At 51.2% G+C, this 27599-nt stretch overlaps 3 protein-coding genes across 6 annotated transcripts in view; 1 reads left to right on the top strand and 2 right to left on the bottom strand.

Annotated features, from left to right (window-relative positions):
- The window catches only part of BCL7C (BAF chromatin remodeling complex subunit BCL7C), a 41248-nt gene extending 27364 nt beyond the window's left edge, over positions 1-13884 (bottom strand). The window contains exons 1-6 of one of the 2 annotated variants that reach the window (XM_061153255.1): positions 13650-13872; positions 13013-13091; positions 12547-12655; positions 12292-12453; positions 10059-10144; positions 9103-9298 (exon numbers count right to left, since the gene is read on the bottom strand). In XM_061153255.1, coding sequence (XP_061009238.1) covers positions 9173-9298; positions 10059-10144; positions 12292-12453; positions 12547-12655; positions 13013-13091; positions 13650-13741 — 654 coding nt within the window. In that variant the 5' untranslated portion in view covers positions 13742-13872 and the 3' untranslated portion in view covers positions 9103-9172. Of the gene's footprint in view, positions 1-9102; positions 9299-10058; positions 10145-12291; positions 12454-12546; positions 12656-13012; positions 13092-13649 lie in introns of those variants that run through there. The other variant, XM_061153256.1, reaches the window with a different exon arrangement.
- A 2521-nt stretch (positions 13885-16405) lies between these two features.
- CTF1 (cardiotrophin 1) lies at positions 16406-20325 on the top strand. 3 transcript variants are annotated; one of them, XM_061154013.1, is made up of 3 exons: positions 16406-16456; positions 17627-17745; positions 19235-20325. In XM_061154013.1, the coding sequence occupies exons 1-3, from the start codon at positions 16432-16434 to the stop codon at positions 19688-19690; spliced, it is 600 nt and encodes a 199-aa protein (XP_061009996.1). In that variant the 5' UTR covers positions 16406-16431; the 3' UTR covers positions 19691-20325. The 3 variants fall into 3 exon arrangements, with proteins under 3 accessions (XP_061009996.1, XP_061009994.1, XP_061009995.1); XM_061154011.1 differs by having other exon boundaries at positions 16426-16456; positions 17399-17745; XM_061154012.1 differs by lacking the exon at positions 16406-16456 and adding an exon at positions 16463-16597 and having other exon boundaries at positions 17399-17745.
- Positions 20326-21203: 878 nt separating this feature from the next.
- LOC133063227 (cardiotrophin-2-like) lies at positions 21204-27310 on the bottom strand. The gene is made up of 3 exons (XM_061152349.1): positions 27292-27310; positions 24300-24436; positions 21204-21665 (listed from the first exon to the last, which is right to left on the bottom strand). The coding sequence occupies exons 1-3, from the start codon at positions 27308-27310 to the stop codon at positions 21204-21206; spliced, it is 618 nt and encodes a 205-aa protein (XP_061008332.1).
- Between the last annotated feature and the right edge of the window lie 289 nt (positions 27311-27599).

Genomic DNA, 27599 nt, shown 5'->3' on the forward strand with positions numbered 1-27599 from the left:
CCAGGACCACTATTATAGCTCACTATTACTTAACTCAACCAGATCTTTTACTTAACTCAGCCGGATCTGAGTACCACAACTTAGCCAGATCTATGAGTACCACCCCCCATCATCTCCCTGTGGTAAGCTTTTGCCCCTTTATGAAAAGATTCTAGTTGTAAGCACTCAATATTAGTTAATATTCCCCCAAACAGATCTGCCAGTCAAATCGCAAAAACTTGGTTTATATCCTCCCTACTCCGCCACCGTCGTGCATCATGACTGTGGAGAAAATCGCCCTGAACCTCACTTTTCTTGCTTGTAAAATGAGAACATGCTCCCGAAGTTGTAGTAAGGAGGGGAAATATGCTGGACTGAGGATAATGGGGATATAGTAGTTTCCCTGGGGGGTAAGTAATTAGAAAAAACCGACTGTGATCGGCTAGTCCCGGGATCCTCATGCCGGCACTACAGCCATGGAGACTAAAGGCCCAGAGTGCCTCACATGCTGTCCCCGGGAGAAGATGCTGGTCAGGAACTTGGAGGAAGGGGACCCGTCGGCACGGCTTGGCCTCGGTGACCCTGATCTGCCACACACACACACACACACACACCCCCACACACACACACCTTTGCTGGTTCCTCGCAACCCAGGGAGCAACCGCGCCCAGAGCGTCGGCGCCGGAAGTCCGCCCGCGGCCTCTCTAGGATGCCGGGCTCTGCGCTCTGTGCCCTTAACCCTTGCGACGCCGAGGCGCGCTTTCCTGGCTGTCGGCGTTTGGAAGGCGTGCTGCCCTCCTTTGTTTGCAGGAAGCTTCACCAAAGGCAGTGAGGGGAGCACGGCCTGTGCATCCAATTCTACAGACAAGGCGACTGAAGTCACCCGGCAGCTGAACCAGACCCCTGGTGCCCCATTTAGGGCTATCTTCATTGATTCCAACCACCCCGCTCCAGTTCCCTCACCATATCTTAAAATAGATACAGTAAAACCTCAGCTGAGGTTATTATCGATACAACGGACTTTTACTTTCTTTTCTTTGGCACTGCATTTCCTAAATTTCCTATAGTGCTTGCAATCCTATCAGTGATTGTAAAACTTAAAGGTTCGAAATATTATTCACTTTACAAAAATTTGGTGTCTATATAGCTTCTCAGGGTACATGATCTGCACTTGGTTCACTCTGCTCCTGGTATATATATAGTAAGTCCCCTACATACCAACCAGTTCCTTAGGAGAGCTCATTCATAACTCCAATTTGTTCCTAAGTCCAACAAAGTTAGCCTAGGAACCCAACTAACACAATCAGCTACAGTAGTACTGTACTGTACTGTAACAGGTTTTTTTATACTTTTCACACACATAATACATAAAAAACAAACAAAACATTTTTAATCTTAGAGTACAGTACCTTGAAAAGTACAGTACAGCAGCTGGCATCCAGGGGCTGGCATCCAGTGAACAGGCAGGAAGAGTTACTGACTGGAGGAAGGAGAGGAGGTGGGAGATGGTAGAACTGAAGGGTCGTCAGCAATAGGAGACGGAGAGCAAGCTGCAATTTCATTCATGCCTGATGTTGATGGCACAGGTTCTGGTTCCTTGCTGGATTCAATTCTATCTATCCTCTTGAAAAAAAAAAAAATCCAGTGATGGACTGGGCAGTAGCTCTTTTTCTCTCATTATAGATGACCCAGTAGTGCTGGATAGCATCCTGAACAACATTCACGTACCATTCTACGTTCAGGTCCTATGCCTCGAAAACTAAAACTGCCTCCTCAAATAAAATCATCTTGTCATTTCCATCATTGTGAATCACTTCAGTTCTTCTGTTACTTCTTCCTCTTGTCTCTCTTCGTCCTTCCTCTGGGCCTTCAATTCCATCAGGTCTTCATTAGTACAGTACAGTACAATAATTTCTCAAAGGGTTTCAGGAAGTTCCCAGGCAGCTACCACATCTGCACTTGTGGCCTCGCCACTTTTCCATTGTGAAGGTTGACTGTAGCTTTGAACCATGGCTGGCATTGAAGATGCACCCTCTGATTCTTCGCCCTGTTTCTTCTTCAAGCCTTCATAAAGGCTTTTTAGCTTTCTCTTGAATCAGCATTAAGGTGAGCCGGATTTGACACTGATGCTGATCCTGCATCCACACTCTGAGAAGTTTCTCCATCCCCTCCATCAATTTTCCATGCTTCTTTGACACTATTGTTGACATCATCGGCACAGCAGACTTCACTTCACATGTTCCATGATCTTGTCCTTGTTCTTTAGAATCCTGCTGATGGTTGAATGATTCATGTTTTAAGAATGAGTGACATCTACCATCTTTTCACTTTGCTCCGCTCTCTCAATTATTTTCATTTTTGTTTCCACCGTTATCACTTGGTGCTTCTTAGCAGCTACACTGCTGCTGCTTTTACATTTGCTTCTGGGCATCCTGGGCTTGGAATAAAGATACTGTCCTACTGTACTCTATACAGTACCGTACAGTAAAAGACACCAAAGCACAACCACTCATAGGGGATGCACTGACAGTGTACACCAGACACGTGAACTCACGTGACTGGACATACGAACACGTTTGCATCGTGGAAAGTTCGCAACTTGAAGGTTCTCATGTAGGGGACTTACTGTATATGGAAAAAGATAATAATGGCTCCATGTATCAGATGAGACAACTAAGGTCTAGATGGGAAATGACTTGCCCAAGATCACACAGTACAGATCACCTGAATCTGGAGTACCTCCATTCCCACTCTGTGTTCTGAACCCTTGACATCACCACAGCTGCATCCCAGAGCTGACTGGAGCAACAAAGGAGGGGACAGGCAGAAAAGTCATTGCCAACAGACAAATATAAGAGAACAGAGTAAGTTATTGTGCTCTGCCCTTGCACTTGCCCAGTGCAGGGACCTGGGGGTCACCAACCAGTTACAGCCCTGCCTTCAACTGACATGGAGAGTTCATCCATTGCTGAGTATGCCAATTCCAGATATGCATTCTGAAACTGGGCAAACAACTACAGGATGGGTTTGGGACCCTCTGAGTCCACTGTGAGAAGGACCTGAGCTAAAACTCAATGGATCATTTGATCTCAGTAAAGTTACGGGTCTCCAAGAGAACAGAGAGTTGAATGCTATAGTAGAAATGTAATAGGAAAAGGAGTAGGATTTGCCAATGGAGAAAGGAGATGGTCTTTCATTCACTGATCACTAACAAATGCCTACTACTTACCAATCACTACAGAAGGCCCTGCAACAGAAATGAACAACGTGGCCTTACTTTAGCACAGGAAGTGAGATGTCAAGTGAAAGAGGAAGTCTGGCGACTAACCCAGAACCTGACCTAGTCTGAGGATCAAAGAACCTCCCTGAAGGAGGTGAGTGCTAAGCCAAGGCCTGAAAGATAGGTAGGCATTAGCCAGGAAGAAAGAGAAGAGGAGGAAGAGATGGGTTTCTCTGGCAGAGGGAAGAGCGAAGGCTAAGACGGGAACTAGCTTGGTCAGCTTCTGTGTGGTCGTGGGTCAGATGGTAGAGAGCTCAGGCAGAGGGGTGAGAGAGGTGAGTGAGTGGGTGAGTGAAAGTCGCTCACTTGTGTCCAACTCTTTGAGACCCCCATGGACTATAGAGTCCATGGAGTTCTCCAGGCCAGAATACTGGAGTGGGTAGCCGTTCCTTCTCCAGGGGAATCTTCCCACCCCAGGGATCGAACCCAGGTCTTCCCCATTGCAGGTGGATTCTTTACCAGCTGAGCCACCAGGGAAGCCCAAGTGAGAGAGGTGGGCTGGGGCCAAATTGAGCAGGGCCTGGTCTGCCACGATAAGGAGTTTGGTGGGAGAACTGCATGGGCAAAGGTAGGTGGGAAAGAGCACCACGAGGCCCATGTGGCAGGTCAGGAATAAGGTAAGCACCCTGGAAGAAGAAACGAAGAGGCTGAGGTGAGCAAGGACCAGGCTGGAGAGTTCAGACTGGCCTGCTGGCCATGCAAGTGAACCTGAACAAGCAGAGCAAGGCGTGGAGGGGTGATGGGGACTGCGGGGACCAAAGGACACAGGCTTTGCCTCCATGGGCAGCCAGCCCTCTGTTCTCCTGGCTGATGACCATCCTTGTTAGCAGACTCTAAGTCTCGGAGCATCTGCTTTGTCAACGGAGGCCAGGAGTCCAGATTTTTACATGAAATCACTTGATTTTAAGTGCTGGCAACATGTTCAATACCATGTAAGTCAAGGAAGTCCTAGCCATAGGCCACTGGTTCCCAAATTTTGCAGGATATTAGCATCACCTGTGGAGCCGATGCCCAAGTCATGCCCTATACCACTGAACATGTCTGGGGCTAGAAGCTAGGCATCAAAAGTTCCCAGGTGGTTCCAATGTGCAACAAAGTTTGAGAACCACTGCTGTAGGCTGAGGATATCCTTTGGGTTGCCAGACAAAGCCATGGGGAGCCATGTGACGTTTTAGAGCTAGGGAGCAGCAGAATGGTTCAGAGTATAAGGAACATCAGTCCTTAGAAGGAAGGACGTGTAGTGTGGAGTGAGAAAGGGCCTGGGGCTCAAGGGGCAGTGGTGGGATCCTGCTAGGGTGACCAACCATCCCAGCTTGCCAAGGACTGAGGGTTTCCTGGGAATGGCACTTGAAGGGTTAACATAGGGGAAAGTCCTGGGCAAACCAGAATGCTTGGTCACCCTAGATTCTACCTCTGATATAGTTCTGTCTGGGGACTGATGCCCCCAGATATTCTAGAAAGGGCCCTGAGAAAAGGCTATCCATCTCTCTGGGATGCCCTTATCCAGGGCTCTGAGCACCAGCCTTGACATACTTGCACAGGGAGCTAGAATCAGCGAGGGGACCTGGAACCATCTGCTCTCTGCCTGGCAGAGCACTCCTGGTCAGAGACCAGTGTACAGCCTATAACCCAGCAATAGGGAGGAACAAATCACTGATCCAAGCAACAGTGTGGCTGACTCTCAAAAACATTATGCTGGATGAAAGAAAGCAGACACCAAGGAATGCCTACTATCAAATTCCATGCCTGTGAAGTTCAAGAACAGGTTAACCTAATCAAAAGCAAAATTAGAACAGTGCTGCCTCTAGGGAGTTGGGACAAGGAAGAGCCAACAGGAAACTTTCCAGGGGGAGACAGTGATGTCATTGATAAGGGCTTGCATTATGCAGATTATATATCTGTTGAAACACAGTTAACACCTGTGCATTTTGCTATATGGATAGTTTGCCTCAAAGGAAAAGAAAAACCTGGACTCTAGTCAACACTGGACTCTAATTGACATATATGCCGAAGTGTTGAGAGGGAAGTATACCATTTTGTGCAGCTTATTTTGAAATGTATAAAGAAAATAAGAAAGGTGGATGGGTGGGTGGATAAGGATATGTGGTACAGCAAACAGTAAAATGTTAGAGCATCTAGGTGGTAGGTGTTATCAGTGTTACCTGTACAATTCTTCCAATTGTGCTGTAAACTTTAAAACTCTATATAATAAAATATTGAGGAGAAAAAAATCCTCTAAATCTGATCATGTTACTGCTCTGCTCACACCCCTTCAGTGGTTTTTCATCTCACCAACAATGAAAGCCAGGTCCTCACAATGGCCTGCAAGAAGGATGACCTTACACTGTAGTTATCCCAGGTTTCATCTGTTATCTGGGTATAACTGTTAATACTGGGTTGGCCAAAAAATTCATTTGGGTAAGATTCATAATCCGTAACATTATGGAAAAACTCAAACAAACTTTTTGGCAAACTCAATACATCTCCTTTTATCCTCAAAGTTTGAATGACACGTTATGGGCCTGACTTGCCTCTGAGGCAAGTGAGTGAGGCCTACTGACCTCACTTCCCACCCCTCTGTCCTCCCATCCCTCCACTCCAGAGGCACTGATCTCATTTCCAGCCATGTGCCCCCTCAGGGCCTTTGCACTGGCTATTCCCTCTTTCTGGAATGTTCTTCACCCAGGTAAGCGCAAAGCTCTCCCCCTTACTTCCTTCAAACTTTTCATCAGATATCTGCTCCATAAGGCCTCCCCTGAATTTCCAATTTCACAACTGCAGTCTCCTCTTTCCCCACCTCCCTTACCCTATTTTTTCTAAAGTACTTATAATTTTTTACATAAGATCTAATTTACTGATGATAAGGTCCATGAAGGCAAAGATTTATTTTCCATTAAGTCTATGCTGTATCCCCAGGGCCTTGAATAGTGCCAGGCAAACAGTAAGTGCACAATAAATACATGTTGCTATAATTAGCAGCTGGGTGGACAATGGATGGGTGATGGACAAGAGCAAAGCAGAGAAACTCATTGAGAAGCACCAGCAAAACACTGGGACCCCAAAGAAAGGGCCAGAAGGTGGGAAGATTATTTAGAACAGGGATTTCATGAGACAGAGTGCTTCATCAAATGTTGACTCTGACTTCTGGATGCTCCCACCTTAGCCAACTCCTGGGAATGTGGGCCATTTCTGGGGAATCGCAGGGGGGCAATGGTGGGAACAGGTTGGGAGGAGGATGAGGCTGAGGACCTGTGGGGCGTTCCAGGGGAGATGCCTTGAGGGCATGTGGCCCTGAGTCTGGAGGTGGGGGCACAACTTGAAGACAAAGACTTGGGAACCTTAATTCCAGGAGTAGGTGGAACCTCGCAAGGAGAGTTTTCATGAAGAAAAGAGCTAGGTCAGAAAATGTTCATAAGGGATATTTTAGGGGTTAGGAAAAGGAGAGAATGACATAGAGGAAAAGAATGGTGGGGCACTGGAGGCTAGGGCCCAAGTGCCAAGGGTGAAGAATTTCCAAAAAGAGAGTGTGGACGTGGGGAGGGGGCAGGGAGGGCATGGCAAGGTGATGGTCAGGGGTGTGGCTATGGAAGAGGTGGCCTTTAAAATTACAGAGTAGACTACAGAAAGGGTACAGGCAGGCTTGGGCCGAGGGACAGATGCCCAGAGCCTGAGGCCTTGGGCCAGGAGAGGGGTAAGAATGGGGGAGACTCAAACTTCAGCTTTTCAAGGCTACTTGGAAATAACTTCTTTCCCAGTCTCACTGGCAAGTGAGTCTCTGCCCTCTACCCCTACTGCTGAACATCCTCACCTATAAAATGGGGTAATAGGGAAAACAAAAACCATTTATTGAGCACTTGCTATGGACCAAGCCGAGAACTCTCTCTCTCCATGTATCCCTTCATTTAATCCTCACAATCATCTCACCAGGCTGATATTACTATTCTCTCCATTGTACAGATAAAATAACTGAGGCACAGAGAAGTTAAGTCGCTTGCTCAAGGTCACAGAGAGAATGAATGGAAATGCTGAGATTCAAACCCAGAGTCTGAATTCTGGGCCTTAATACTGTACTAATCCATACAAAGCACTTTACAGAGCACTCTCGTTATCCCCTGGGGTGATACATGAGATGACCCACACACCCCCAAAACAGTTGAGATTATTACCACATGTGCTGGGCTGAATCATGGCCCTCCAAAGATATCCATGCCCTACCTCTGGAACCTGTGATGACGTTACTTTACAGGGCAAATAAGATTCTGCTGATGTGATTAAATTAAGAATCTTGAGATGGTAAGATTATCCTAGATTATCCCGTAGGTTCAAAGCAATCACCAGAGTCTTTAATAGAGGGAGGCAGGAGAGTCAGAAAAGAAAAGATGACAATGGAAGCAGAGAGAGAAAGGGAGTTTGGAGGATGCTACTCTTGCTGATGGATTTGAAGATGGAGGCAGGGGCCACAAGACTTGCAGGTGGACTGCAGAAGCTGGAAAAGGCAAGCACACACATCCTCCCCTATAGGCCCTGGAAGGAACGAGCCCCTGCTGACACTTTTATTTTAATCCACTGAGAGTAATCTTGGAAATCTGTCCTCCAGAATGCTAAGGTAATAAATCTGTGTTGTTTTAAGCCACTAAGATTGTGATAATTTGTTAGGCGACGACAAAAAATGAATATACCACATCACTGCACATCTGGCTCCCCTGGCCAGCCCGTCTCAAATATATTTACTACTGCAGCTGCTATCAGAAATACCCCTAAATTTTTTAAAAAGTTCTTTAAAGTTTCAATATGGTCTTCTCTGAACCTCAGTCTCTTCCTTTGTTAAAAATAGAGTTAACACACCTGACTCTGACTCTCTACCAGGCATAGAGTGAAGGTTTCTTAACGTTATTTGAAGGTTCCCACAAACCACTGCAGCAGATGAGGCCTAGCTATTGTCCCCAATGCTCAGATGAACAAACTACGGCTCAGAGAAGGAAAGGAGCCCAGCATCGAGTCATAGGGCTAGTGAGTAACAGAGCCAGGACTTCTGACTCCAGATCTACCATGCTGAGGTTCGTGGCTGAGTGCAGCTCACGGGCCACCTCCTCAGAGAAGCCTTCCTGGAGAGCCTCAGCTCACTCATTCATTCACCAAATAGTTACTGTGACTCTTCTATGCTGAGTGTGCTGCTAGGCATGGCTGGGACCAAGTTCTGCTCTCAGCGGCCCACAGCCTAGTGGATGAGACAGATGCACAAACCCACCGTCCCCCAACACCCTGATCAATACTGGGACAAAGGGAGAGAAACACATAGGGTGGTGGTGTGGGGGCCCAAACGGTGGGAGAAACTCACTAAGCCTGCAGTCAGGGAAGGCTTCCTGGAAGAGGTAGCAATTGCGATGAGGACAAGATTCCACTAGAGGAATGGCTGACCAGAGGCAGGGAGGCACCAGACTGTAGCTTCCTGGGGGCAGGGAACAGGTTGGGTCATCGCACGCCCCAAAATCTCGCTGGGCCTCTATGTTCCTGTGTGTGAACGGGAATCACAGGCCTAGCAGCCCAGAGCTTTGGTAATCGCTGGGCCTGGGCAGGGCTGAGCAGGAAGAAAAGGGGTCCTGGGGATTCCCAAGAGCGGGACAGCCAAAGGCAGGGTCAAAGGTAAGGGGGACAAGAGAGAGTGGAGAGAGGGTGGGGGAGGCAGGGTCCTGCCTTGAACCCCCTTCCATGTCTGACTCAGGGTGTAGCTATAGGTAGATCTTCCTAGAGCCTCAGTGACCCCCTCTGAGAATTGGAGCATGAGACAAAACTGTCTCCAAAGACCCTCCCCAGCCCTGACGGGGAAACGACATGACACAAAATTACAAAAGGGTCTTTATTTGTAAAAAGCCAAAGGGGCCCCAGGGGCGACAGGACAGGCAGGCCGGCTTCTCAGGGGTCAGGGGCATTTGGGTAGATGCGCTTGAGTGGGGGGGCGCCCTCCGAGTCCTCGGGATCACCCTGGGCTGCCTCGGGGACAGATGGCACGGGCTCAAAGACGGGGTAAGCTTCAGGGGCCTGGAGAGGAAGGGTGGACAGGCGTGAGCTCCACCCCAACCCAGGAGTGCAGGCTCCTAGCCCTGCCTTCTCCAAAGCCTCCACTCCACTCCCTTCCCGGACTTGGGAGTCCAGCCCAGGGCCAGGGCCCCAGGACGCAAAGTGTGTGTATGCTAAGTCGCTTCAGTTGTGTCCGACTCTGTGCGACCCTATGGACTATAGCCCACCAGGCTCCTCTGTCCATGGGTTTCTCCAGGCCAGAATACTGGAGTGGGTTGCCATGCCCTCCTCCAGGGGATCTTCCCGACTCAGGGATCGAACCCACGTCTCTTATGTCTCCTGCATTGGCAGGCGGGTTCCTTACCACTAGCGCCACCTGGGAAGCAGACTAAGTAAGGCGCCGGAAACAACAACACTGGGGGAAAGAGGTTGATAATTCTGGAAAACGTATCACACGGTAGTCCTTGTAGGAAACGTCAGAAGTTTGTGGGAGACTTTTTAAAGCTAAATTACATACTTAGGATTCAAAAAAAAACTTGAAGGTGCACCACGATCTTTTCAGGTTTTTAATGGTCTTAAGTCAGCCCCCATCCAGCCTGCAGGATTTTGTTTCTAAAACACCCTTTTCTTTTCAGTCCCAAGAACCCAGCCTAGAAACCTTTAGCTGTATCCAAGGCCTACATTTCCCACCTTGACCTCAAGAGTGCAGCCCTCAAGCTTTTAGCAACCCCACAGCTCCCCATTCCTTCCAAGACCTGGGAGTCCAGGTGGCCACTCTCACCTCAGCCTCCAACAATTCTGGAACAGGCTCCTCCTTGGTCAACATGGGGGGTTCATCCGTGCTGCCCGCAGGTATGCCCCCAGGATCTGAAACATGAAATTAACAGACATTCCCTGAGCCGCTGCAGAGACCAGGAGGGAAACCCACGAGTCACATAAGCCTGTGGGCTCTGGGAGCACTCCGTGGGGAGCCAGATCCCTAGCTGCAACCCAGAAAGAAAACACAGGAAGGACATGTAGGTGGGATCTTGACAAGTGAATAGATTTGATCAGGTAGACAAGTGGGGAGCTGGAGTACATTTCAGGTAGAGGCAACAGAAGCTTGGCAAGCACAGATCTGGGTGCTGGACTCCGTGCGTGTGTGTGGGTGCTAAGCCACTTCACTCGTGTCTGACTTAGTACAACTCAATGGACTGTAGCCCGCCAGGTTCCTCTGTCCACGGGATTCTCCAGGCAAGAATACTGGAGTGGACTGCCATGCCCCCATTCAGGGGATCTTCCTGACTCAGGGATCAAACCCGCGTCTCTTTATGTCTCCTGCATTGGCAGGTGGGTTCTTTACCACTGAGCCACCTGGGAAGCCCGGGGTTGGACTGCCTGGGTTCAAATTCTGACCTTGGGCAAGTAACTTTATTTCTCTAAGCCTGTTTTCCTGTCTGTATAACGGAGATAATTGTAGTAATGACTGGGTTCCCTGATGGCTTAGTGGGTAAAGAATCTGCTTGTAAAGCAGGAGGCACAGGAGATGCCAGTTCAATTTCTGGGTGGGGAAGATCCCCTGGACGAGGACATGGCAACCCATTCCAGTATTCTTGCCTGGAGAATCTCCATGGACAGAGGAGCCTGGTGGGCTTAAAGTCTAAAGGGTCACAAAGAGACACAACTGAGTGACTACACCACATGCATAGTAATTACCACACGAGACTGTTGTAAGGATTAAATGAGACAGGAAAAGCCATTAGCACAGGGCCTGGCACATAGTGCTCGATAAATGCGAATTATTGTCTTTATGTTAGTAAAGGTACAAAAGTGTGTGCTATGATCTAGACATGGAATATAGGCCCAAATCAGGGTGTTCTTGGATGGGAACAATGAGGTCAGCAGGGGACAGTTCATGAAGGGCCCAGAGTGCCAGGTTGAGGAGTCAAAGGTCATAGGGAGTCACTGAAGGTTTTGCAGCAGGAAAAGAACCTTGTCAAACTTGTGCTCAGTGGGGGTACAACTAGAGGAGGGGAGATCCCGGAGGCTGGAGCTAGGCGTGGGTGGGAGAGATGACAGAGCCGGGGAGGCAGGGGAAGGCAAACGCACGAGGGAAGTGAATCTGACCAGACAGGGGACTGACTCTAGGAGAAGACACAGAGGAGGGCTCATGCCCAAGATCCTAGCTCACTGGCTGTGTGTGCTTAGGTAACTTACTTAACCTCTCTGAGTTTTGGTTTCTCATCTATAAATAGAGATCATAACCCTCATTGAGTTGTAGTGAGGATTAAATGAGATAAAACATGGAAAGAGCTTAGAAAGGTGCCTAGCATACAGTGAGAGTTCAGTAAATATTAGCAGTTATATTAAAACTTATTATTAATCACTCTTATGATTATCACAATTATTTTATCGTGCATGCATGTTCAGTCGTGTCCAACTCTTTGGGATTCCATGGACTGTAGCCCAGCAGTCTGTCCAGGAGATTACCCTGGCAAGGATACTGGAGTGGGTTGTCATTTCCTTCTCCAGGGGTTCTTCCCGACCCAGGAATCAAACCAGGGTCTCCTGCATTGGAGGCGGATTCTTCACCAGCTGAGCTACCATGGCTGTTGTTGTTCAGCCACCCAGTCATGTCTGACTCTTTGAGACCTGATGGACTGAGCCACCGGGGAAGGCCCAGCAAATACTTATTGGGCACCTACTATGTGTTCCATGGTGTTCTGAGGATAATACCAGTGAACAAGGTCAACATGGGCCCAACAGTCAGGAAGCTGACATGAGGTGGGAAAGAAAGCTATTTAACTAGTACAAAGCTAAATCTACATGAAGATCTCAGACAGTGATAAACGATCCACAGAAGCTAAGAAGCCAGAGAAGGAGAGAGACAGTCCCTAGAGGAAGGGCGGTGACTTTCCACAGAACTCAGGGAGGCAACTTAGGAGGAAGGGCTGGCAGAGGGGCAAGCTGGTGGCTTCCACTTTGGAGGCGAGAAGGCTCAGAAGAGTGGGCTCCTGGGAGGCACCTGGTCCTACCTCTCTCCTGGCCCAGCTGTGGGGGCTGAGCATCCTCTGGGACCCCTTCCGGTGGTCCAGCAGGTGACACAGGGCGGCTGGGCTGGGGGGTGCCCCCAGGGCTGGGCTCCGTGCCCTTCTGCAGGGAGCCTTCCGAATGGAAACTCTGGTTACTGTTCTCATCTGTGGGGGAAAAAAGCTGAAAGGGTTAGGCCTGAGGCCCCAGTCTCCTCCCTTAATGCCCACAGCCCCCCACATCCCAGCATCCCTACCTACCATTGAGATCCAGCAGGATGAGAGGGCCGCCCCCTCGGGGACTGGCGCCCCTGCCCCTCCGCTCCCGGCCTCGGGATCTCTCTGCCCCTCCACCTGCCCTCCGGCGCTCCTGGGGGTTAGAGGGCTAAGGGTCAGAGGCAGCTTTCCGGTTAGCACTTGCCAAGCCCCCACTGTGCAAATAAAGAAACTGAGGCAGAGAGAAGCGGAAGGCCCTGCATGAGGTGACAGGTTGTGCACCGCTGGGTTAGGTCTTGAACCCGGGAGGTGGGGGCGGCGGGGGACCGAGGTCTGGTCGGGGGGAGGGGAAGAGGCGGAGTTGCTATTAATTGTTAACATCTGTCTGTGCTCCTGCATTTGAGCTCTGAGTGGAGACTGGAGGTGGAGGCCAGGGTGGGGAGGGGCTTGCCTGAGGTTCCACAGAAGGGCCTGGGACAGGGTGGTGGGGGGAGGGGGGGAACGTGCTCACCTCCTCCTGGGGGTCCACCACTGGCACCCACTTGAAGATACGAAGGGAAGTGTCGCCCACAGTCACCCAGCGCTTCTCCCTGTGGGACAGTGGGGGTATTGGGTCAGAGAGGCCTGAGGGGAGGGCCACCCCGGGAGCGGGACACATCTGGGGATACCCCGAGGTGTGGGGGTATCCCCTGATGGAAGGGGCACTTTTGCTAAGAGGACACAGTTAGAGGGAGAAACCCTGCAGACCCGAGGGCACAGATAGATGGGGGGAGGAGGGTGCTTCTAGAGAGAGTGTGACTTGGGGTCGCGGCTCTGCAGACCCCTGGGGTAACACATGGAGAGCTCGGACTCTGAGGCCGGCTGGGGACCTTAGCAATGAAGATCCTCGGGCACACTCGCGGGAGGAGTGTCAAAGCTTCAGGGGGCGGGGCATAAACGGGGGCTCCAGCTTCGGGAGGGCAAGACTGGAGAACACGCTTTGTAGACCCCAGGGTGTAGCCAGAAGGAAGATAGAGCCCCGCAGCTCCGGCGCGCAGCTGGGCGGCACACCTAACAGCTGGGGGCCACAGCTGGCGAAGCGGGGGTAGATTTATCTGGGGGAAGAGTGGCCCACTGGGTCCCGTCCCTGGCCCCGGGGCAGCGCTCACCATCTCCGGACCTTCTCGATGGTCGCCATCACCTTCTTGATGTCATCCTTGGCCCGGCTCCGGGTCTCGGCCCGCACGGTCCGGCCGGCCATGCTGGCGGGGCTGGGGCCCAGGCCGAGCCCGCGGCTGGGCCGCCTCCCGTCCGGCGGGCTCAGGCTCGGCGCCAGGCCGGGGCGCCGCTCTCTCGGCCCGTCGTCCCTCCGGGAGTTGGTCGCGCCCTCCCTCGCTCCCCCAACGCCTCCGCGAGTCCCCGCCCCGCTTCCTGCCGCCGCGCCCCGCCCCGGCCCGTCCCCGGAGCAGCCGGGCGGCGCGGGCGGCCAGAGCCCAGGCCTGGAAGTCGGCCGGCCCCGCCCCAACCGGGCCCGCCCCCTCGGGGCACCCGGACGCGCAGCGCCCCCTGCCCGCCGCCGAGAGGCAGGTTGGGGGCAGCTGGGCGACTGGACGCGCGCGGCGGGGCTGCGGCCGTGCGTTCAAACCACGTGGGCGCCAGGGGGCGCGAGAGGGTCAATGTCCCGTGTGAGACAGCTGAGCGTGGGGACGTCCCCGGGACGCTGTGTGTGTGTGTGTGTGTGTGTGTGTGTGTGTGTGTGTGTGTGTGTGTGTCTGTGTCTGTGTCTGTGTCTGTGTATGTGTGTGTGTGACTATCAGGTTCTACACTCTGTGTGTGTGTGTGTGTGTGTGTGTGTGTGTATGAGACTATCAGGTTCTACACTGTTCTATTACCCTTTCATCCATTCACTCAACAGTCTATTAACCGAGTGCCAATTACGTGCCTGACGCTTCATATAACTGATTCTTCACCTACCAGAACGGCTAAAATGAAAACGACTAAACCTACCAAGTGGAGGTGAGGAAGTAGAGCAACTAGATCCCTCATATTTTTGGGGGGAGTGGTAGAGATACTACTTCGAAAAGCTGGCGGTTTTTCAGAGAAACTATGATCCAACAGTTCCACTCCTAGGTCGTTAACAGCCAACAGAAATGCGTGGGTATGAGCACCAAGGGACCTGTACTGGAATGCTCATATCTCTGTAATAGCCTCAGACTGGAAGCAAACCATCGACAGGGGAGTGGAAAGTGAATTGTAGCCTGTTTACACCATGGAGGACCCAGCAAGAAGACTGAGGTTCTGCTACCCCCAACAACGGGGACAAATCTCATGAGAGGAGTAGGATACAGAAGCACGCACTGTATGATTTCATTTACATAAATTTCAGAACCAACAACATCAATTAAGGGTGTGAGAAATCAGGAGGTCGGTCACCCATGGGACTGGGAGGGGCTAAGAGGGGGGTTGTGGGAACGGGTCATGCTCTGTTTCTTAATCTGGTGCTGATTCCCAGGGCATGTTTACTCTTGGAAAATTCGTTGAGCTGTACCCTTATGATGGTGTGCACTTTTCCCTACTTGAATGAAAAGTTTACTTAAAATGAGTATGTCTTAGTTGATTTTGTTTGAAGCTGTGTTTATCAGCAGACATGCTAAAGTTGTGTAGCTATGTGTGTGTGTATTTCAAGGGTGTGGCTACTGTGCCTGTGTGTTTTCCAGTGACTGTGTTCAGAGGGATTAAGGTATAGTAAGGTGGTCGTGTCAACATTTCTGGAGCCAAACTGCTGGGGTAAAATTCTACCTCTGCTTGTCCAGTGACCTTGGACAAGTCACATCTCTATTTTCTCAACTACAACATGGGAATGAGTTAATATGTGTATAACTCTTAGAGCAATGCCTTGCACACAGTAAATACCCAATAACAGTCTCTGTTAATAAGTGTGATGGCCTCACCTGCTATGCCCTCTGCCAGTTCATCCCTTTCTTCCTTTATTCTGGCAATACTCTCCTCATGGCAATATACTCCCACACTCACAGGTCTCCTTCCCAATTTCTTCATTCACAAACCCTGCATGCTGTTGTCTATTGTCACCCCATTAGATTGTGAGCTCCTTAGGGGCCCAGAGACCAAGAATGGATCATCATCTCTGGGTGCCAGAGCCCAGGACAGAGTGGGTTCTTGGGAACCACGTGTGGGGATAAGTAAATGTATAAAGACCCTACAGCATTTTTCTGCATCAGGTTAGTGGGCTGACCTTTGGGTATGACTCCCTCTACCTGTCTTTTTCAGCTTGTTTCTGTTTGAGAACCCTTCAGGAAATGCGGGTGTGTCAGAAGTTCTCTTACTGGGTCTGGTCAGGTGCGACGAGTGGTCCCCTAGTAGGTGTGACTGTGAAAGCAAGGGCAGAAGGCATCTGAAACAGGCCAGGAGTGTATGTCCTGGCAGGTGTGGTCTAAGCCTGAGGGCCCCTGTCTTGGCCTCTCAAGCACCCGGCTCTCCCCTCCCCCAGACAAGAGGAAGGGCCAGCACATTCCTGGCCTGCCAGCTGCGCCCTCTCCTGCCCTCTCCCTCCCCTCCCCCCTCCGACAAGCTTTCTCCGAAAAGCGGGCCGGGCCGCAGATCGGAGCCTGAGCCTTCTCCTCCCATCGGACCTCAGGGCTGCCTCCAAGGCTCGGGCACCCCAAGCCTGAGGTCCCGAGTCCACCCTTCAGACAACCTGCTGCCCTCCTCAGGTCCCCTTCGCGACTAGGCCGAGTGAGCAGAGAGGTGAGCTAAGGGCCAAGGAATCCGGCCTGGGACGGCGGGGGTGGGGTGGGGTGTGTGTGGAAGGGGGTAGATTGTTGGGGTCTGAGCCCTGATTGGCTACGCCCGGGCCACGCCCCTACCCTTTTCCCCCTTCTCCCCCCCTCGTAAGGGGGGCGTGGAGGCAACCAGGATCAGCCAGGGGCCAGCATGAGCCGGAGGGAGGGCAGTCTGGGTAAGGGGCTGAAGGGTCGGATGCCGAGCGCCCGCGGGGAGCAGGGGTCAGAAGGGCTGGAAGCTGGGGTCCGGGTCACCGCCACCCCTAAGTCGGGGAAGGGAGCGGCCTGAGCGGGGGAGAACAGGGCTGCGGTGTCAGGTAACGAGCGGGTGAGTTGTGGGTGAGCTGTGGGAAGGGCCAAGGGCCAGAATTTAGAGGAGGCTTGAGGCTGTGCCTTCAGAGACTTGGGCTCAGGAGATAGATCATCAGTTCGAGTACATCCTGGGGGAGGACTGGGGTCGTGGCTGGAGCAGGACGCCGGGATCCTGAGTATCGGAAAAGAATCAGAACTGGGAGCCAGAGAGAGGGGTAAAGTTAGGGGAGGAAGTCTTTGGGCCACAGGGGTCGGTGAGTGACATCAAGAAGCGAAAGTTGAGGCTGTTAAGGATAGGGACCCGCGGGGCAAACTCTGGCGGGGGGCGGGGCGGAAGTTGCCGGGCCAGGACTACATTCCCCAGTATGCCCTGGGCATGCGCGCTAGGCATCTCGGGAAATGTAGTCTTCCTCCCGGAGCGCCAACCTCTAACTTGTGATGGTTAAGGCGGATTACTGATTCACTGATGGGGCCCAGTGCCCCGCCCACGGGCTTGGGAGGGCCGTCTGGGAAGGAATGGGACGTCAGTCTCCTAATCTGTAAAATGGGCTTAAAGGCTCGTTTCAGTTTGAAGTTCTGTTCTTTGATGATGCTGAATTCCACCAACAATCACTGAGTTGCAGAGACATGTGAGCCCTGCCCTCAAAGTGCTCCCAGGCTGAGGCAGATTCTCCTAGATAAAGGAGCCGTTAAAAGAATCACCTTGAAAGTATGAACTAATGGCCCTTAGTAGAAAGAAGAAGTTAATTTAAAAGTGTATCTGGAGGCTACACTGACGAAGCCGTGTTTGAATTTGGCTTTAATAGGATTTCAACACTGGTATGGGGACAGGGAATGCATTTCAGGTGGATCAACCATTTGGCAAATGTCTGGTGCCCTATTCTCCCTCAGTTGGAATGGGACAGAGCCTGCCTGGCTTAAAAATTGGAGAATTCAGAGTGGAGCCTCTGGGTTCAGGAAGAGCGAGCCTGGAAGAAGTGGTCAAGAAGCAAGGGGTTGGGGTGCTCTCATTCCTCCCCTGCTTTTCCCACCAGAGGACCCCCAGGCTGACTCCTCAGCCTCACCCCTTACCCACTTGGAGGCCAAGATCCAACAGACACACAGCCTTGCCCGCCTCCTCACCAAATATGCTGAGCAGCTTCTCCAGGAATATGTGAGTGGGGTTGGGGGTACGGGTACCAGAAGCCTGGGGAATGGGGAAGTATAGATTAAGGGGTCCTTGACCACTCATTTTCTCAACCTCTCTTCACAACTGCAGAAACTGGGGCTCCCAAGAGGGGTCAGTAACTGGCCATTGGTCATCATCCAGGAAATTGGAGGAGGACTTTCTCTGTGCCTCAAATGCCCCTCCATAGAGGGTCCCTCCTTGGTGCTTTAAGACAGAGGCAACCTGAGAGAGTGAAGGGAAGTTTGGCCTCGGAGTCAGAAAACCTAGGTTCTAGGCTCTGTATGATCTTGTCATCTCACCTCTGTGAGCCTGGATCTCCCCAGGTGTCAAAGGAGGCAGTTGAATAAGAGGAACTATGAACTCTTCTATGTGTGTTATGGAGATGGGCCATTTCAATCTAGGGCAGGGGAATGCCATCCCAAGAGGGCACTTTTACAGAGGAGGGGGGTTTGCCAACACCTCTGGTTGACCGGAGAACTCTGACCAATGAAACAAGGTGGTTCCCCAGATTACTCTGGTGTAGTGGAGGGAGCCTGTAGTTTCGAATCAGATAGACTACAAGCTTGCCAAATGGTGACCTTGGGCAGTGATGATAACATTAGAAATAATAACTTACTAATTATGACAGCAATAGTAGGATAATAAAACTAGGTTTGTAGTCCTACCAGCCTTGGTTCAACTTCCAGCTTCTGCCCCTTCCTAGATCTGTGACCTGGGACAGGTCAGCCTGAGTATCCTCATTTATGAAATCATCACCATTGTCAATACATCCATTATTGGGAAGATTAGGAATAGTGTGTTTAAAGCAGGAGAGACAGTGCCTGAACCAGATGCAACATATTAGCAAAGGATAAATGGTATTGTTATAGTATCTTTACAAATTACAGATCACCTTTATCTTTTCATTTGTTCGTTCTTATGACAGTTACTCATGGAGCCCCTGGCTGTGTATTAAGCAGGTGGAGAGGTGGGGGAAGATGGGGAAGGGAGTGGAATGGCCTCGGCCCCTGTGCTATCTTCTGTGATTCTCAAGAGGTCCCTGGTAGCAAGGAAGGACAGAGAACTGTCCCTCATCTTATAGAAGAGACTATTGAGGCTCAGAGAAGGAAAGGGTTTTGCACCTAACTGCACAGCTAGTGAGAGGTGGAGAACAGGATTTGAACCTGGGTCTGTAAGATAGCATTAATAAAAGAGGTAACCTTTTTTTGTGCCCTTCTAATGAGTCAGGACCTGCCTTAAGCTTCTTAGCACGCATATAACTACCTTAAGAAGTGGATACGTTTATCATCTCTATGGAGGAGATGAGAAAACAAAGGCTCTTGTGTAAAGTCCACAGTGGTTTTGTGGTTTTGTTGTTTTGTATTCTCTCGAACACAGCCATCACTTGTGAGACTGGGGACACTGAGGCCCCAGGAGAGGGGTGGAGGGCTGAGTTCCCAGCCGAGGAGCTGCCCTGACTGCCTCGTCTCCGCAGGTGCAGCACCAGGGAGACCCCTTCGGGCTGCCCGGCTTCTCGCCACCGCGGCTGCCGGTGGCCGATCTGAGCGACCCTGCTCCGGGCCACGCGGACCTGCCAGTGCACGAGCGCCTGCGGCTGGACGCGGCGGCGCTGGCTGCGCTGCCGCCGCTACTGGACGCGGTGCGCCGCCTCCAGGCCGAGCTGAACCCGCGCGCACTGCGCCTGCTGCGGCGCTTGGAGGACGCGGCGCGCCAGGTCCGAGCTCTGGGCGCCGCGGTGGAGGCCCTGCTGGGCGCGCTGGGGGCCGAGAGCCGCGGGCCCGGGCCCGAACACGCGGCCGCCGCCGCCACTGACTCCGCGGGCGTCTTCCCGGCCAAGGTGCTGGGGTTCCGTGTGTGCGGCCTCTACCTCGAGTGGGTGAGCCGCACTGAGGTCGACCTGGGCCAGCTGGCGCCCGGGGGCCCGGCCTGAGCGCTGGGCGCGCGGTCCAGCTCGTGGTCCCCTCCCTGGCCGTCTCCATCTCTCGCCACCTCTGTCAGCGTCTCTGTGTCCTCCGACTGTGTCCGTCTCTCTGTTTTCTTTCTACGCTTCTCCATCTCTTTTTCTCTCTGGGTCCTTCTTGTCTCCCTCTACGACTTCCCTTATCTGTCATGTCTTTGCTTCCCTGGAGTTTTCTCCATCACTTGGGTTGCCTCTCTGAGGGTCTTAGTCTTCCGGTCTCTTGTTTCCTCTGGGCCCCCTGGGAGCCTGTGTATATGTCCATCTCATCTCAAGGAAGGGACACCTGTCACTCTGTTTGCCTCTGTCCTTCTCTCTGTCGTTTCCTGGCCAGGAACATGCCTGTTGACCCTGTGGTGGAAGGGCTCCTCCAGACAAATTTCAGCCACCTTCCTCCAGGGTCACTCCACCTGCTGCTCTCCCTGTCCCCAACCCAGCCCTAGTGGCCCTCCCCCCTCTCCCTTTGATGCCCTCCACCCCTTCCCCTCCCTCTGCCCTAATCCTACACCTTCCCTTCTCCTCAAGTCAGGTTTTTGGAGACAAAAAAAAAGAAGAAAAATCTCACCCCTTTGAAGAGTTTTATTTACGAGAATAAATTAATTTTTTGTAAATAAAATGTTTAAAAAGAACCTTGAATTTTCCAGAATATATAGTCGTTGAAAATGGGGAGACACATTTAAGGAGAATAAGATCCTTGGGGTATGACCTGGTCCCCCCAGCCATCCGCAAAAGTCACACTATAAAGAGGAGGTTCAGGAGAGCCCTGGGCCACGGATGCTATCTGTCATCCCAAAGTGGATGTGTCCTGAGCAAGAAACAGATGTGACTCGAGTCCTGAGCTTTTCAAACTCACACATCCATTGACTAGGAAATGAAACACCTTAAGATGGGAAGTTGGAGCAGTGGCCACAGTCAGAGAGGTAGTCTCGAGGAGTAAATGAACTCCAGGGAAAAGAGAGGCCTCGTTGCTCAGAAAGTCCATATTTTCATACAGGAAATGAGGTAGATAGACACAAGAAGGCAGTCCCTGGACCTCCCTTAAATGACAGGACGGGGACCAACTATACTCCCCTGTAGAGTGGGAAGTGAAAGTGAAAAGTGTTAGTCACTCAGTCACGTCCGACTCTTTGCAACCCCATGGGCTGTAAGTGAAGCGTCTTCAAAGAGGTATTTCTTTCCACCCAGGAAGTGAGCAACCAGTACTGCTGGAATGGGAATTCATGAGATGCTGTCCATGGAGTCCCACCCAGATCTGGAGGGGAGGCCACAGGACTTAGGCAGGAAGGTCCAGGCATAAGGACTAGAGGCCTTGTTCCCAGAAAATGTTCCAAATGTGTGGTACACAAGCCCTGTCTGCTAGACAACATGTGTCTCCTTTCTAGCCAAGGGCAAGGCAGAAAAGAACCCCTTGTGAGGAAAAAAAAAAGGGAAGAATCAGCTGTGAAGGGGAAAGGGTTGCAGCCTCTAACAGGAATTCCCATCTCCTCTATTCAGAGTATTTGGCCTTGAGCTCACCCAAGAAAGTCACAGCTCGGTCTGTCCAAAAGCTGTAGTCCCGGATTATTACATACCCTCGACACTTCTTATGGAAGGCCGAGTCCCCATAGGGGACAGTACCGAGGGGGTTTGCTGGGGGTGTGTGCAGGCCCAGGGCAGTCATGATGCTAACCAACTTGATTGCTAGGCCTTTGGCCTTGAGTCTTGCTTCCCAAAGCTGATCCACCACGATGGAATTGTCATTCAAAGGGCTTATGTCATTCTGGTCACGCACCGCAAGCAGGAGGTGCTGGCTGAAGGACCAAAAGGCCTGCTGGGTGAGGCTCAGACGTACTCTTTCTTCCAGGCCATTCCATTTCTCCAAGGGCATGTCGGTTGAAGGCAGGGTTCTGAGTGAGAGTTCGGGGATTGAGAAGCCGGGACCACTAAACGGACGGCCTTGGTGCTCGAGCTGCACGAGAGACAGAGGCAGATGAGAGTGAGGGGACCCAAACGCTGCCCTAGGGTGCCCCTGAATTCACATCTGCCTTCCATGAGACTGGCCTCCTTCTAGGGGGAGTCAGCATTCCCTGCCTCTCAGGGAGTTGATGAAATGTGCTAGCACAGAGCCCCAGAACTGTTAGGCTTCAACTCAGCCTCCTCCACATACAAGTTGTGCAACTTTGAATCACAGCTTCAGTAATTCCCACATGGCACTGTAATGGTGAAGATGATAAGATGTAATAGACATAAAGCACTTAGCACTTGGCTTACAATTAGGGCGTTAATATCATTCACTAATGACATTTATATAAATATCATGAACACTATGATTATGTTACTTATTACAGTATCTGCAAGCTAAATATATTAGTGACAATGTGGTTAAAGCCGTATTATTTCCTTTTTACTCACATTCTTCAGTGGTTAATATTTGTTCACTTTTAAATAATCATTGATATGCAGTTATTAATACTGAATTGAAGTATAGTATTATTTAGTTAATGCCTTCTCCATTAAATTTCTCACCTCCACAAACCTAGACTCACAGGATTTTAGTCCACACTGATCAATTCTGTAACTGATAGATCACCTAGTCCTACATCCCCATTTACAAATGGAGAAACTCAGGGTCCTCAAAGCTACCCAGAGGATGGTGGCAGATATGTGACTAGAAATTAGAGGAAGGGACTTCCCTTGTAGTTCAGTGGTTAAGAATCTGCCTGCCAAAGCAGGGGACATGGGTTCAATCCCTGCCCCAGAGAGATTCACCATGCTATGGGGCTCCTGAGCCTGGGGACCACAACTCCTGAGCCCTCCTAGAGCCCAGGCTTCGTGACAAGAGAAGCCACCGCAATGAGAAGCCCAAGCACCGCAAGGAAGAGGAGCCTGCGCTCCCTACAATTACAGAAACCCTGAGCACAGCGACAGGGACCCAGCATAGCCCACAAGAGAGAGACTAGACTTTAAAAAAGAAAAATGAAACTAGGCTAGGTAACTTCGCGTGGACCTAGAATATAGTTCAGTGGAAGAGTCACAAATTCCAGGGCCTCCAGGGGCCAGGTAGATCACATCACCTGGAGAAGAAGCAGATGGGGTGGGAGTGGGCCACAGTGACTGGAGGCCAACAGCACCCCTGTGCCTGTTTCTGACAGGTTTTCATGTACAAAATTTGAACAAGCATCTCATGGCCTAGACAAAGCATCTGTGGGTCAGACCCAGCCAGCAGGCTGCTGCTTTGAACTTACAGACAGTTTTGTGACCTCAGGTAAATTATTGCCCCTCTAAAGCTCAGTTTCCTGGCCTTTCCCTCATGGTCCAGTGGTTAAGACTCTGCCCTCCATTGCAGGGGGTGTGGGTTCAATCCCTGGTTGAAGAGCTAAGATCTCACATGCCTCGCAGCCAAGAAACCCAACGGGTAAAACAGAAGCGGTATTGTGACAAAGTCAATAAGGACATTTAAACATGGTCCACATCAGAAAATCAAAAAGAGGGCTTCCCTGGTGGCTCGGTGGATAAGAATCCTCCTGCCAATGCAGGAGACACAGGTTCCTGATCCAGGAAGATCCCACATGTCCTAAATCAGCTAAGCCCGTGGGCCACAGCTCCTGAGCCTGTACTCTAGAGCCAGAGAGTTGCAACTACTGAGCCCACGCGCCAGAACTCCTGAAGCCTTGCGAGCCCTAGAGCCTGTGCTCAGCAACGAGGGAAGCCGCCGCAGTGAGGAGCCTGCACACCGCAACTCGAGAGTAGCCGATACTCGCCACAACCAGAGAGGTGCTCAGTGCTCAGTCACCAGTCGTGTCTGACTCTCTGTGACCCCATGGACCATGGCCCGCCAGGCTCCTCTGTCCATGGGATTCTCCAGGCAAGAATACTGCAGTGCATTGTCATTTCCTTCTCCAGTGATAGAGTGTGAAGTGAGTGAAGTGAAGTCGCTCAGTCTGGTCCGACTCTTTGCCACCCCATGGTCTATAGCATAATTGCTCCTCCATCCATGGGATTTTCCAGGCAAGAGTATTGGATTAGGTTGCCATTTTCTTCCCCGAAACTAGAGAAGAACCCAAACTAAATTACAAAGATCCAGCACAGCCAAAAATAAATAAAATTATAAAAATTAAAAAAAAATTTTAATCTAAGAAAGCCCCCTCAGTACTCTTATCGGTAAAAACAGGTCATAATTCTACCTGTTAGAGCTATCTGAGGAGCCAGTAGGATCATGAGGCTAAATCTCCCAGCCTGGCATAGGCTCAGGAAAGCATAGGGCAGGAGGTGACTATGGAAAGACTCATGAGCCTGGAAAAAACTTCCCTCTAGGTGCTTCCTTCCAATCTTCTAACAGTCTTGAGAGGTCAGCCAAGGCACGATCACCATTCCATTTGGCAGATGAGGAAGCTAAGACAGGGGAGAAGGAATGACCTGCCCAAGGTCACCCAGCCATCAGTGACCTCATTCCTGTGGGCGTGTCTCTAGCTGGCAGAGCCTCTATACCCCAGGACCCACGGAGGAGGCTTCTTCCAGCCTTGTTCTGCCTCCCTTCCCCAGGGCTGGGCCAGGAGGGGGACAGCCTCCTCCCCTCACCCCCTGCTCATGCCCTGTCACTCACGTAAGTCTGCAGCAGGGCTGAAGTCTGCATCTGCATGTCGAGCGCCAGGTTATAGGCTTGGGTGATAGACTCAGCTGTGGACGTGGGGGCTCCCAAACTGAGAGGTGGCAGCAGCAGGGTCAGCAGGCAGAAGGGGGCTGGCAGGAAGAAATCAGAGGTCAACACCAGGTCCCTGACCTCACCTGCTGGTTCACTCATTCATCATAGCAGCCCCTCACATGGATACAACCCTTGTGGTTACAACGGCCTTGTGTGTGCAACTCAGGGCAGGCTCACCCTGTAAGCAGGTTATTTCTAGCCCAGAATATTCCCCTGGGACTTCTCTGATGGTCCAGTGGCTAATGACCTCAGCTCCCAACGCAGGAGGCCCCGGGTTCAATCCCTGGTCAGGGAACTAATCCCACATGCCACAACTGAGAATTTGCATGCCGCAACAACTAAGAACCAGCTAATCAAATAAGATAAATTTTAATTTTTTTCTTTATTTTTTATTTATTTTATTCTTTTTAAATGCAATTTTATATAAATAAATATTAAAAGGAAAGAAAACATTCCCCTGACCTCCAGACACATGTATTCAACTTCCCATTTGACATTTTCCCTTGGACGTTAATAAGCATCTCAAGTCACAATATCCACTGCTCAGCTCTAGTTGCCCTGTCCCCCTCCTTCCCTGGTCTTCCCCATCTCAGAAAAGTGCATGTCCATGCTTCCAGGTGCTCAGGTCAAATTCACGGGGTCCTCTTGGATGCCTCATTGTCTCCTTCTTGCTATGTTCAACCCACACTAAATCCTGTTGGCTCTGTCCTTAAGAGGTGGCCACGAGGTCTGTGGGTTTTTGTGTTTGTGTTTGGTCACACCGTGACACTTTCAGGATCTCAGGTCCCTAACCACGGACTGAACCTGGGCAGTGAAAGCCCAGAATCCTAACCACCAGACCACCAGGGAACTCCGTAGGTCTGTGTTTCTGGATCCGAGCACTTGTGACAAGTATACATAGACTCTGTGAAAGCTCATTGAGCTAGATACTTAGGATTTGTGCATGTTTCTCTGTCCCTATCTGCTATTTTCAATACAAAGTTTTCAAACCTGTGGATTTCCCTGCTGGGTCAGTGGTAAAGAATCCACCTGCCAACGCAGGAGACACATGTTTGTTCCTTGGTTTGGGAACATCCCACACACCATGGAGCAACCCTTAATCCCTCGCACAACTATGTGCCTGTGCCCTAGAGGCCGGGAGCCACAACTACTGAAGCCTGTGTGCCTAGAGCCTGCAACAAGAGAAACCACTGCATCGAGAAGTCCACGCATCTTAACTCGAGTGTATCCCCAACTCACTGCAACTAGAGAAAGCTTGGGCACAGCAACGAAGACCCAGCACAGCCATAAATAAATAAAAGATGTATTTAGAAGCTATTTGTCTCCCCGCTGCTGTCTCTGCCTCCACCTCTGTCTCCCTCTGCCACCTGGAAGCTCCTCAAGTCAAGCTAGATTCCTCCTTTGTCCAAACCTTCCCATGGATCCCACCTAACATAGTGACTAGTAAAGTCCTCACTGTGGGCTTAAGGCCTGGTCCCTCTTTTCCTCAGCATCCCCTACTCAGACTTTGCCCTTGCTGGGCCCTGCCAGGACCACCTTGCAAACCCACCGAAGGCTTCTCCTTCTGAAACTTCAGGGCTCAACTCAAAGGCCCCTCTGGGGGATGTCCCTGGTGGTCCAAAGCCTAAGACTGCACTGCCAATGCAGGGCGCTCAGGTTCAATCCCTGGTCAGGGAACGAGATACCACCTGCACCAACTAAGACCTGGTGTAGCAAAATTAAAAACAAAAACAAAAAACTTAAGGTCACCAGCAGTGATGGAGATGAGAGGCTGACCAGGATGTCTTCTTTAGCTTCCCTGTCTGTATTCCTGACCTCCCAGAAGTTCAGAACTTAAGGGAAGGCCTGAAGTGAAGCTCTGTTCATTCATGTTTTCAACAAACTTGGATCACCATGTTCAAATTCTATCACATCTGTGTGGGTGCTCCCTCGTGTCCAACACTTTGCGACCCCATGGACTGTAGCCTGCCAGGCTCCTCTGTCCATGGAATTTTCCAGGCAAGAATATTGGAGTGGGTTGCCATTTCCTTTTCCAGCGGTTCTTCCTGACCCAGGGATCGAACCCATGTCTCATGTCTTCTACATTGTCAGGCAGATTCTTCACCACTAGCGCTAACTGGGAAGACACATTGGTATGATAATTTACTTATGATTACATGTACTGTCTGTCTTCAGAAAGAAATCTCATTTTGTGTCTGTTTCTGTACTGCCGTGTCCCCAATGCTTGGGTTTCCCTGAAAGCTCAGTGGTAAAGAATCCGCCTGCCAATATGGGAGACGTGGGTTTGATCCCTGAATGGGGCAGTTCACCTGGAGAAGGAAATGGCAATCCACTCCAGTATTCTTGTCTGGGAAATACCACGGACAGAGGGCCCTGGAGGTCTCCAGTCCATGGGGTCACAAAAGAGTTGGACACGACTTCGCAACTAAACAGCAACAATAGCCCCAGTACTTAGACTACTGTGCGTGTGTGCCTAGTCACCTCAGTTGTGTCCAGCTCTCTGCTACCCTGTGGACTGTAGCCCACCAGGAGCCTCTGTTCATGAGACTCTCCAGGCAAGAATACTGGAGTGGGTTGCCATGCCCTCCACCAGGGAATCTTTCCAACTCGCAGATCAAACCCAGGTCTCTTCAGTTTCCTGCATTGCAGGCAGGTTCTTTATCACTAGCAGCACCTGGGAAGCCCACTTAGACTGCTACCTAGGATCCAGTAGGCACTCCAGAAGTAAGTCTGGAATGAATGAATGATGAATGAAGTCCTCTGTGTGTAAGGCTTTGGAGGTTCCCAGCAGATGCAAGAGCAGCCAGGTCCCTGGGTCAGATGGGCCAGAGGGCCCAGGCGGTACCCCTCCCTCCTGGTCTCAGGACCCTCGCGCCCTGTCTCCCTCACTCACCCATCAGATGAGAAGTCATGGTCTCTCCTGGATCCTTCCTCTGCAGTCTCTCCGTGGGTCTGCGACACCTGTCCTCTTTCCCGTTAGGTGGCTTTATACTTGGGTCTGAGCCCTCGGGCCACCCATGAGGGAGGGAAAGTCATCCCTTGGGGGTTGTGGGGGGAGGTGCAGAAGCCCCTGAGGCAGGGGACAACTAGGGAAGGCGGCATTGTGGTGACACCCTAGTCCCCTCAGCCCCCCAAATCTGATCTTACTCTCCGGTTCCTGGGAGAAAGGGAGCCAGGCAGGGAGGGGATTATCTGGGGGGA

Source organism: Dama dama, chromosome 10, assembly GCF_033118175.1.
Source record: "Dama dama isolate Ldn47 chromosome 10, ASM3311817v1, whole genome shotgun sequence".
Lineage (NCBI taxonomy): Eukaryota > Metazoa > Chordata > Mammalia > Artiodactyla > Cervidae > Dama > Dama dama.

Coding starts and splice junctions, on each gene's coding strand:
- CTF1 (XM_061154011.1), top strand. CDS start 16,432: ATGAGCCGGAGGGAGGGCAGTCTGG. Junction 16,457..17,398: donor CCGGAGGGAGGGCAGTCTGG/GTAAGGGGCTGA, acceptor TGGCTTTAATAG/GATTTCAACACTGGTATGGG. Junction 17,746..19,234: donor AGCAGCTTCTCCAGGAATAT/GTGAGTGGGGTT, acceptor TCGTCTCCGCAG/GTGCAGCACCAGGGAGACCC.
- LOC133063227 (XM_061152349.1), bottom strand. Junction 21,666..24,299: donor CAGCCCTGCTGCAGACTTAC/GTGAGTGACAGG, acceptor TCTCTCGTGCAG/CTCGAGCACCAAGGCCGTCC.